The sequence below is a fragment of the Filicampus tigris genome, chromosome 5, assembly GCF_054856515.1.
Source record: "Filicampus tigris isolate MCC_2025a chromosome 5, RoL_Ftig_1.0, whole genome shotgun sequence".
NCBI classification, from domain to species: Eukaryota; Metazoa; Chordata; class Actinopteri; order Syngnathiformes; family Syngnathidae; genus Filicampus; species Filicampus tigris.
Window position 1 is genome coordinate 16,571,757 of NC_141221.1, and position 11,592 is coordinate 16,583,348.

Sequence of the window (11,592 nt, forward strand, 5' to 3'; positions counted from 1 at the left end):
TGTTGTAAATTTAATCACAAAAAAATACCTTAAATCACTACAGAGTCTTGGGGGGGGGGGGGGGGGGGGGCACTTTAGTACTGATGTCATTTTTACATGCAAACCTATTATATAAGTGCCAATGCTCACCCAAGTGTCTCTTTAACCTACAACAACCTAAAATCGTTAAAGAAAATCAATAATATTGCTCAGTCTTGTGGTACTATTTCTAATGACCATTGCTAAAATGCTAGTATGTCAGCAGATACTAAGCTAAAGCTAATAATAAGTGTTGTGTGTGCGTGCAGAAACATCTGTCGCGGGAAGACTTCACCAGTGTGTTTGCGATGACACCGGAGGAGTTTGAGCAACTTTCCCTCTGGAGGCAGAACCACCTTAAGAAGAGGGCGTGTCTCTTCTGACTGCCACGCCCACCACACCGGAGACACGCCCACTGCACGTTAGCGAGCTGATGGAGAACCTAACTTTAGCATTAGACATGATTGCTCAAACGTGATGTGCAGGCAATGCAAACATTGTTGCTTTCAACTTTGAATGAAGCAGCTGTCAGTGATGCTAATATTAGCATTGGTGCAACAATGCTAATATGATTGCTAAAACATGTTGAGCAGTTACCACAAATGTTGTGGCCTTCAACTCTAAAAAAGCTACTAGGGAAGCTACTTTTAGCGTTAGCATAACAACGCTAGTTGCTACAATTCAAGGAGCTTTTAGTGAAGTTAACTTTAGCAGTGATTGCTAAAACATGAACTTCAACCTACCTTTGATAATGTTTTAGAAGAGTGTTTCCCAACCATTTTTGTCTTGTGTACAACGAACCCTTTCATCATACCATGAGTACCCACATTTTGATTTTCCAAAATTAGAACATAACAAATATAAAGCAAAACGTGAAATCAAAATAAATAACAAACATGACTTTGTCATATATAACTCTTATAACATTTACCACAAAAAATTGGAGCTTATTTGAATAAGTTTAAACTTTAGTTATCAGGAACAAAACACTTGTCCAACAAGTTGTAGCGCAAACATACTATCATATTATTGATGGGCTTATAAAATGACTCAGAATATTTACATATCATTTTGGAAATAAAATACAAAATGTTTACAAGTACCCACTACAATATGCTTGCGTACCCCTTCCCTCGTTGGGAAACACTGCTCTAGAAGACAAACGTTGACTGTTTCTGTCCTGCTACTGTCCTGCTAGTGGTGAGCATTGAGGTTGTCTTAGCTTAGCATACTGACCAGGACGAAAGCTGAAATCGGCTCAGAGGAAGTACATTTAAAACAACGACAGTGATTCATACATTTTGGGCATATGCAGGCGCAGACTAGTGACGATCATGTTCACATCTTGTCAGCCATTTTGCATCCTCTGCTAAGCAAGTCACCACCATTTTAAATGATGACAGTTTACAATTTAAGAAAAAAGAGATTAGCGCTTTGTTTTGATAGTTTTTGAGTTTTTAAGTCACTAACTACATGTTTGTTGTTTTTTTTCTAATTTTTGGATGTTTTTGATGAATTATATTGATGAATTTTGTGTTACACGCCTGCTGCATGCGTGATCTTAACATGTGACAGGATCGATAACTAATCAGCATTGAATGAAACATTACTGTGTGCTCTCGGCTCATTTACATATATCATTACTAATTTAAGGTAATGTAAGGCAATTTCAGATAAATATTTTCTGTTGCTTCTTATGTGTATGATGAATGTAAATTGAACGATGAACACAATAAACACAATAAACTTTATATTTGTCAAACTGTTACTCTAAAATGAGATTTGGATAAAAAAAAACTATTGATTAAAAAGTGATGATTTGTGCTTTTGTAACATGGAAGAAGTGCATACACACGACATGCACACTGATCATGACAAATGCCTCATGCGTGTTAACCCATTCAAGTCTGTTACTTTGTGTAGAAAACAAAAAAAACAAAATAAGTTAAAGGGTGTACGTGTCACAGTTGTGGTCTGAAAGATATCAATTAAATATTCATAAGGAAGACACATAGCCACGTCACTTGGCCACATGGTTGTATGGACATATGTCACGTGGACACGTTATATGGTCACATGGCCACACGATCACATGTTCACTTTGTCACATGGTTGCATGGTCTCAGGCAGCAGCTTTGGTCTCCCATTCCTGTGGAAACAACAAACTTGTCACCATGGCAACACACTCGTAATTTATCATTATTGGATTTTTAACACAACAAGAGTGACATTATTCACAGAAGAAGCTTAAAAAGCATCAGCAGCAGAACAAGAAAGAAGTGGACATGTGGATGCTGACCTTCCTCGTCTGGAAAACCTTCCCATGCTCGATGAAGAGTGTGGACGGAACTTTTTTCAGCGAGGTCTTCACAGATGCCGTACGCCGCAGAAGAGGGTTCAGCAGACTGGCCTAGACCAACACCGACCAAAGAAAACCAGGAGAGAACATTAGAAACAATCAAGGACCAGGAAAGACCAGCAGAGACCAGTCTAATGGAGACCTTAACAAACTGCTCTTTACTGACTGCCGTCATATTTGACAATCACCTGTGCCCGCTCGCTGCACACAGTGAGCGATTGTCTGAAGGATGAGCGTTTATTCCTATTGGTCGTTGACACCAGGTTAGCCTCAGACTCCGCCCTCATGGGTACACTTTTCTTGCCCGTCAGCTCCAACTTCTGAACGCCACGTGGCGCTACTTCAGACCACTTCTTGTCTGAAACACACCACACACACACACTTGAGCTAATGGGCTAAGTAATCTAACTGTCGCGTCTAAGTGTGCGAACTCACTTTGCATTAATGAAAACCTCTGTGAAGTCAGACATGCAAGAATTTGCGAAACCTTTGCTCCGCTAGCAACTGATACTAAGATAGAGCCTCATACTAAGAGTTCTAAGTCTGACCTATTTGAAGTCAAATGCCGCCAATGCTAAGCTAATGTCCTAGCATCGGACACTAGCTAGCCTCATACTAACTCACTCTTGCTGCCAGTATAGGTCTCACGCACATTTGCGTTAATAAGATAACTTACCTAGCGGCTGCGGCTCGGTGTCCTCACTCAGTTTATGCTCATGATGCAGGTAATGCTAACCTCTAGTCTAAGCAGTAAAACATGCATGAATTATCAGCTAGCAACTGATGCTAAGTTTATGACTTATGCTGAGCATACTAATGCTAATCTAATTGAAGTGAGCTGTGCGACCAGTCAGCTGTGTTAGTGGCCAATGCTAAGATAGTCGTGCGCAAACTCACTGTGGCTGCTGAAGGTGGTGTTGGTGTAGGTAACGGCAGCATCCTGAGAGCTCTGAAGCTGTCGGATGACATATGAGAAGGCGTCAAAGGGCAGCCAAGGCAGCCAAACGTGGACATGCGAGGCAGGGTCATACCATGTGCTCCAGCATGGCGGTGTTGGAGTAGACGGGTTGGGTCGGTGGAACGGCGGCGCTGGAGTGGAAAGGGTGGTCCATGTATGTGTTCAGGGTGTGTCCGCTGAGGATGCAAACATCACTTCAAGTGTTTGTTGTCATGCATCGCCAAGGCAAAGCTCTATCTTTTGATACTACGACTCCACATTTTTCACCAACATATTGCACATTTTTCACCAATATCATTCCAGTCCATCAATATCATTCCACATCAATCCATATTTTTCTATATTATTACACACCATTCAAAATCATTCCACGCTTCCGCATTGTATCATTCAGCATTTTAACATTTGCACGCAATATCTCCAGAAATGTCCAGTTTGTCCAGTTTCATAAGTAACATCTGTATGCGCCGCCAACGGCAGCACTGACAGACGTACCTGATGTGTGTGTGTTGCTGTGACTTGCCGCCACAGTCTGCCGCTTCTGTCAGGAGGCGCGTCCATCGACGTTTCTCGTCCATCGAGCTCACCTGCGAGCGTGTCACGCAAGCGTCACCTTACTTCCTGTTTGCCCCACTTCCTGTCCCCCCGCCGCCACTCACCTCCAGAACAGCCAGCTGCTCGCCGAGCATGCTCAGTGTGATCCTGTGCGGGCGCTCGCAGTCGGGTGCAGCTTTCACGTCGCAGCCTCGCAGCTGCACCGTGTACTGAGGAGAGCGAGCCCGGCTCCGACGGGTCTCGTCCTCTTCGCCGTCCTCCGCAAACATGTTGAGATTTCCCGCCTCCACCTGACACAGGAGACTCTGCCACTGACAGTTCATCAGCACACTCACCACACCTGACAATTAAAAAAAAAAGAAGAACAAAAAATCCCATTTAAATAACCTTGTGAATCAACAAACAAACAAACAAATGTAAAACACTAATAAAAATAAATGTAAAAATCAAAATAAAACAGTACCTTTGCTCTTGTGTCGTTGATGTGAAGTTTCTTGCTGGTGGGTGTGTGTCAGGAGCGCACTGGACTGAACACACAAGTCAACAAACACTATAAACGCTCCATATGATGTATAATATTTTATTTTCATACAGCATGTACTCAATGTAGAGAGACACAAATAGAGAGCGTGTGTGTGCTTTGTGCTTCTCACCCGGCGAGACCACAGAGGAGGCTCTAAGCTGGTGCTCTGATCTTCGCCGATGACGCTCAGCTCCTCGATCACCTACCACACACACACGCACACACACACACACAGAATATTGACACACACACAATAGCGTAAACCCACGAATAATTGACGCCCCCCACTAAAGGTTTTAATTGTCTCTAGATGCCACAAGACGGCAGCAAAGTACAACCTTACTAAACAAAGCGCCTCCTACCACTTACCGGTATTTTGTGTTCAAACATCCGTTGCTTTAAGGGTTATAACACTGCACATTAATGCTAGTGTTGAAAGGCTAAGCTATGTTTTTTTTTTAAATAGACTGTAATGTAATAATTCTAGTTTTGTTTGATATGAACAAAAACCTCAACTGTGAGGGAAACAGTTTCAAACTAATTTTTAAGTCAAGGCACTACTGTATACGGTTTTGTACAGCTAATGCACTCTGTCTTTTTTGTCATCATGTCATGTCATGTCATCTTCCAAACCGCTTATCCTATACAGGGTCGCGGGGAGTTGCTGGAGCCTATCCCAGCTGTCAATGGGCGAAGGCAGACTACACCCCAAACTGGTCGCCAGCCAGTCGCAGGGCACACATAGACACTGTCACTGAGCGGGAATCGATCCCACGCTGCCCGCACACAACTCAGGCGTGTGTACCACTACACTATCAGTGACCTCTTGTCTTTTTTGTTAGTTTTTCAAATGAAACTCCTCAGTCAGGTAATTGTACTCAAGTACAGTGTGTGAGCACTTCATATCATCATATCTGCTGTTGTACGAGTCATGAGTTTCCACATGTGTGCTGACCTGGCGCCACTCATTGGCCTGCTGTAAGCTGCTGTACCCCAGCACCAGGGTGTCGGCTCCCTGCAGCAGAAGCTTGAGTTGGTGTGGAATCTTCCTGTTGCTCTTCAGCTTGTAGACCAGCTGGCAGCCACGCAGGCTCAACTGTAGATGAGGGAGGAGGTCCCGCGCACACTTGTAGCACTGAAACATAGAAAACATACTATAGAAGAAATACACACACACAAAAATTACTATAATTGGCAAATTTCTTAACAAATAAAAGTAAACAATCATTAAGTATTATTAAGTATATAAGTATTATTAGAGGTGAATATTAGTGAGTTGATGAGTGGGTACATTTTAGAAATATAAATAACCCAGCATGAGTTATATACTTTTTGCAAAAATAAATAATCTTAAGAAAATATGATCAAAATTGAAAATTAAAATTAAAAATGGAAAAATAAAGAGAAAATGAAAGTGAAAATAAACACTAAACTGAAAATTAAGGTAAGACACACCACACACCAGCAGGAGGTGGTTCCTGATGATAAAGAGCTGCTTGGTCCATTGTCCCAACCATTTCCTCCTCCACAGGTACCCGCACAGGCGAGACTCAGGAGGTGGCCTGAGACAAGGCTGAGAGGAACTCCACTGGATGTAGTGAGCTCTATCTTTCATGTGCTCTTCATCATCGTCGTCGTCATCCTCAGCATCCTCGCCGTATGACTCGTAGTAGCTGTTCTCTGATTCAGCTCGCTCTGGGGGGTTGCCAAGATGTCATCTTCAGTGTGCGTGTGTGTGTGAGTGTGTGCACATACCCAGGTGACTGTTGCTGTTAGCTTTGAAGGGCTGTGCCTCTTCATAGGTATCGTCATCCTCGTTCTCATCGCCACCAGGAGCTTGGAGTCCCCCTGGTGGGCAGTACGGTGCCGCAGGGACCTTGAAAGTGGACAAGTGGTCAGGTGGTCACATGATGACCAAAATGATTGGATAATAAATGAATGAGTAACAGATCAATTTCCCACTGGAGTGTGCACATTCAGTGTGTGCGTGTGTCTGAATGTGAGAGTGCGCGCGTGTGTGTGCATCCATCACGTAGGCCAGACGCTAATCAGCAGCCATCAGTGACCACTTCCTGCCGCAGCAAAGCTTTCAGCCAATAGGAAGGCAGATAGACGAGAGATGGCCTCATATATAAACATCCTGTCGCGCACACATATACACACATGCACACACGCGCACGCACAAGCACACACGCACACACGCACACAGACCGTCTCCTCCCAAACCTCAGGAGGACTCTGTCATTAGCGGACCACATCACACCGCAGCCTGCTGTTCTTCTCCACTACCAGAAAAGAAGATTCTGGTTCTGGTCCAGTTTTCGTCTTTCATGTCTGTCTTCTGACAAGAACTTACTGGGTGCACCAGAACATCAAACATGAACCCTGTGCTGGATTCTTCTCCGCACAATCTTCTCTTGTTTACTTTTCTTGGCTTTGACTCTCTCGGCTCTCAAAATAGATCAGCTAGCGGTTAGTAGCTAACAGGTAAACACAATTGACTAGTTAGCAACTAGTTAGCAGTTAGCAACTGGACATACACACAAGTTAATGAGGCTGGTGGTGTCTTATCACAGTGAAACTAGTAGTTTGCAGCTAACAGGAAAACACGCCGCATTTAGCCTAGTTAGCAGTTGACAACTGGTCACAAACTCAGTTTAATAAGGATCCTCCTGACGTGGCAGTGACACCTCATGGCATGCTGTCATAATGGCACAGCTAGAGGTTAGCAGCTAACATAATCGAGCACTTAGCACCTAAATAGTTAGCAGTTAACGGCTAACAGGTAATCATAGTGGAGCATTTAACAGCTGGTAAGGAGTTACAAATTTGACAGAAATATGAATGTGAGAGTGAGGATGTTTCCGAGTGCTGTAAGGATGCTGCAACTAGAAGCTAACAGGTAGCAATTGACGCATTTAGAAGCTAAAACGTTAGCTGCTAGCAGCTATGATGTGACCATTGTGTAGCATTTAACAGCTTGGTAGTTATCAGCTAGCAGCTAACAGGTGGAAAATGTGGAGCATTTAACAGATAAACAGTTAGCTACTGGACATAAGCATGACTTTCATGAGTATGCTAACAGGATAACAACCGCTTCAAATGCTTCACTGTGGCCTCCCAGTGTCAGGATGGACTCACCGCATCTCTTGTCCAGACCTTGGAGTTTCTTAATGCCTGGCTGCTAGGCGCCGATGATGACGGACAGCTCATGATGACATACTCGGTGTCCTCCACTAGGAGCAAACAACACAAGTGAGAACCTATTAATGGTGAGCAAGGTGTGGAGGTTAGCGTGGACTGGAGGTAACCTGGAGCTTCTTGCGTCTGCAGCGAAGACACCAGCTCTGAGATGGACTTCTTCTGGGCCTGAGCGATGTAGCTCAGATTCTCTGAGTCCAGAACCGAAAGGAAGGATTGCAGGTCCCACATCAGCTTGGACAACACTGCACAAGATGTAGACCAAATCATCATCATCATCATCATCATCAGAACCACAGAGCATGTCAACAAAAGACTCTTTGATGTTTATGCCATAGTCCATTGACTCTTTCGCCCTGCCTATAGACCATTTCAAACTTTTTGTAAACAACAGGCACCAGGATACTTCCAGGTAAAAATGTCATGAAAAGGTTTGTTCACTAGTAGTGTCATCCAACAAAGCTAAGACTTTTACAACCCAGAAGTACTGTGACATCAAGGTAAAGACTAAAGCCATAAATGTTCTGCTTTTTACCCAGGTCAATATTCGATGTGAAAGGCATCAACATGGAGACTAGCAGAAACCAGCAAGGATCAGGAAAAAGATAGAGACATGTAGAAACCAGCAGAAACGTGAAGAATAAACCAACTAAAAACAGAAAGACTAGTATACACTAATAGAAACCAGTAGATACCAGCAGAATACAGAATAAACCAGCAGAGAACGAGCAGACCCCATCAATGACCAGAAGAAACAAGAAAGGACCAGGAATGATTTGCAGAAACAAGTAGACACTACCAGAAACAACAACTAGCAAAGACCAGCAGAGAGCAGTAAGGACCAGGATCAGGAAAGCCTAATAGAGACCAGGAAAGACTAGTAGAGGCCAGTAAGAAGATCTGTAGAAACAAATAGTCAACCAAAGAGACCAGCAGACACCAGCAGACAAACAGCAGAAATCAGCAGAGACCATTAGACACTAGAAAGGACTAAGAAAGATCAGCAGAGACCAATAGAGAACCAACAGAAATCAGTATGAACCACAAGATACCAAAAAGGATCAGGAAAGATCAGCATCGACCAAAAGAGACAAGTCGAGCCCAAAAATGAACAGACAGACAAATAGAGAAACAAGTCCCAAAAAACCCAGAAACGAACAGGAAACCAAGAAAGACCAACATACAAGTAAACACGCCAGAAAGCAATAGATCCCAGCAGAAAACAGCAAGGACCTGGAAAAGTTATTAGAAACCACTAAGGACCAGGCAACACCGGTACTGTATAGAGGCCAGCCGAATCCATCATAGTTATCAACATGTTACAACATGGTAGTACTGTATTTTTGCTTCACAATCTCCACTTTTATGCATGTTCCCTCAGTCTCTTCTACAATCAAATTAACATATAAATGTAAATGCAACACAAACAAAAGAAAAGTGCAGTTAACTTAACTAGCAAACAACTACCGAGCTAACCTTCCCAGACAGGCGGCCATTGTTGTATGGGTCTCTTCCCACTCACACACAGACGCACACTTGCGCACGCACACACACGCACACATGCGCACGCACACGCACACTCACGCACACCCACACACAGACTGTATTGAGAGTGGTCCGAGTGGGAGATGATGCTAATTTTGCTAATCAGTGATCTGTTGCCGCTTTAAGCAGCAAGTCTCACATTACACACGCACACATACACACTTCACCATCGCAATGACGACACACACATTATCTCACACACAAACACACACTTATCTGAACATCAAGATCACTTCCTGTTTGCGGCTTTGATGCAACAGCACACAAACACACTAAATCCATGTCAGACTCGCACAACAACGCAACTGGATGTAACTTCTGTAACTTTGTGTGTGTGTGTGTGCGTGTGTGTGTGTGTATATGTGTGTGTGAGCGTGTAAGATTTAAGATGCTTTACCATAAAAACCAAAGCCTCAAATTAGTACAAAGATGGGAATCCTCCACAACTCTCCACTGTGAGTGTCGTGTGTCAGAGGGTGTGGAGCAGCTTTCTCTTTCATCCCGCGTTTGTTAAATATAGCGAAGAAGAAAAAGGGAGGAGGAAGAATAAGAGTATGTTGATGTTTTTCAGCATCCAATCAGCATCCAGCTTCACCCACTGGGACACAGTCCATAATATTATGATGATGTTTTTTCAACCTGCCTCAGCTGACATGTTCCTTATCTTCATTTCATCATGGTGAGTGTACAATGGGCCACCACAAGAAACTTCTCCAAGACCTTTAGGACCAGAGAACCCTGTGTGGAAGTTACACAGTCCTTCAAAAGAACACTAATCGGTGGTATTAAAATGTGCGAGAATTTTTCCGAGAAATGGGCTAAGATCACTTTACCAGAGTATTTAAAAGGTCATGAAAGTCCTCTAAAGATAGAACCGTCCATGATAATGAGAGACACCCAAACTTACAAATTCTTCCAAAAGATCACTTAACTTTCTTTTGTGGTCTTAGAAGGTCCTAACCTTCCAATAATTGGGCAAATGACACTTTAACATAGATTCAAAAAGTCCTGAAAGTTTTCTCAATATAGAGCCATCCAACACAATACTCAGAGCACCAGGACTTTTTTCTGGGATTCCATCTCAAGGAGTCCTTACAAAACTTCCAAGATATTCCAGCGTATTGGGCAAAAGTAAAACCAGAACCTTCAAACCAACCTGAAAATCCTTCTCTAGACTTTAATATGACACTTCTACAAGACCGTCAAAACCTTCCTGAAGACTACAGTACCACAGAATTTACAGAATCCTTCAAAATACCACTAGACTGTCCAGGAGGGTTCCTGAATTCTTCTAAGAAATGGCCAAAGATCTTGTGAGGAGAGGTTTGAAAAAGTCCTAGAGGTCTTCGGATGACAGAACCTTTCATATGATACTAAGATCACCAGAGCCTCCTTCTGGGACTCCTGATGGGCTTCCTAGGGAACTCTTAGAAACCTTCCATAATCTTCAAAACAACCTGAAAATCCTTCTCTAGACTTCGTTGTACCATTTCTACAAGACCACCAAGACTTCCAGTGAGACTCTAGAAGCCTTGCAAGATGTTCCTTAGAAATAGGTGAAGGGGCTAAAACCAAACCACTATAACCTCTTCAGACCCTGACTGCTAGATGATGCCAGCAAACTTCATAACATCTCACCATCATCAATTCACATTGGTTTCCTTGCAGTGAAATGATCAGTTGGTTGTGGTAATGCAACATTAAGATGGTTTGCTAACCGTCAATAAACTACAAAGTAGGAGAACAAGGAAGAACAATACATTAGGTGGGGTTACACTTTTTGCTTGCATTTTCCATTTTTGCAGGTTATGTGGACAGCAAATATTATTACTATGTGGCTTTATACACGACAATACTGTTGAGTGCAGATTTTCTTAAGAAAAAAAAATTACAATTTATTCTGGTGAGGTTTTTTTTCGGGGGGGGGTTACTTGCTTTTGTATTAATTTTGCATTCATTTCAATAGAGAAAGATGATTTGAGATAGGTGTCTCAAGACACCACTGTAAAGTGGAAAGGAAGTGATTCTTAAAAGAATTTAAATCTCTGCATTGTCAAAGCAACTGATTTTGGAACGTTCTCTGTTCACCAATCAACATGCTGACAACAAGAGCAATTATTGCAATTATTATTATTATTGTTATTGTTATTATTATCATCTTCATTTGTGTTATTTATAAAGTGAGCATGTTTACCTTTCTGTTTCTCCATGTTATCTCTTTCATCAGATGATGCTCCTCACTCTCATGACTGATGATAACGAAGATGATGAAGAAGAACAAAACAAGAGAGACAAGAAGAGAGACAACTAGAAGAAAACACTAGAATAAGACAAGAAATTGTGTTGTCTCCTCGTTGATCTGCTTACTTTGCTGCTCTGCTGATTCTGAAGTAGTATGAGGGGCGGAGTCGTGACCGTGACGTCACAACAAAG

At 42.6% G+C, this 11,592-nt stretch overlaps 2 protein-coding genes across 4 annotated transcripts in view; one reads left to right on the forward strand and one right to left on the reverse strand.

Annotated features, from left to right (window-relative positions):
* LOC147147536 (dematin-like) overlaps positions 1–1,780 on the forward strand; it is an 18,655-nt gene extending 16,875 nt beyond the window's left edge. For both annotated transcript variants that reach the window (XR_015086814.1, XM_086030703.1), the window contains one exon: positions 288–1,780. Coding sequence is in view for 1 of the 2 variants with exons in the window: in XM_086030703.1 (XP_085886829.1) it covers positions 288–401 (114 nt within the window). In the remaining variant the exon portion in view is untranslated. The remainder of the gene's footprint in view (positions 1–287) is intronic.
* Positions 1,756–11,535, reverse strand: LOC147147537 (actin filament-associated protein 1-like 2). 2 transcript variants are annotated; one of them, XM_086030701.1, is made up of 15 exons: positions 11,354–11,535; positions 7,725–7,859; positions 7,555–7,649; positions 6,169–6,289; positions 5,876–6,108; positions 5,369–5,548; positions 4,544–4,615; positions 4,354–4,417; positions 3,995–4,230; positions 3,831–3,922; positions 3,409–3,511; positions 3,275–3,332; positions 2,566–2,735; positions 2,318–2,428; positions 1,756–2,167 (listed from the first exon to the last, which is right to left on the reverse strand). In XM_086030701.1, exons 1-15 carry the CDS (start codon positions 11,367–11,369, stop codon positions 2,141–2,143), a joined length of 1,713 nt encoding a protein of 570 aa, XP_085886827.1. In that variant the 5' UTR covers positions 11,370–11,535; the 3' UTR covers positions 1,756–2,140. The 2 variants fall into 2 exon arrangements, with proteins under 2 accessions (XP_085886827.1, XP_085886828.1); XM_086030702.1 differs by lacking the exon at positions 11,354–11,535 and adding an exon at positions 9,557–9,632.
* Between the last annotated feature and the right edge of the window lie 57 nt (positions 11,536–11,592).

Excerpts from the sequence above, each read along its gene's own strand:
- LOC147147537 (XM_086030701.1), bottom strand. Across the intron at positions 6,109-6,168 it reads TAACAGCAACAGTCACCTGG|AGCGAGCTGAATCAGAGAAC; the intron begins GTATGTGCACAC and ends GCAACCCCCCAG. Across the intron at positions 5,549-5,875 it reads TCAGGAACCACCTCCTGCTG|TGCTACAAGTGTGCGCGGGA; the intron begins GTGTGTGGTGTG and ends TCTATGTTTCAG.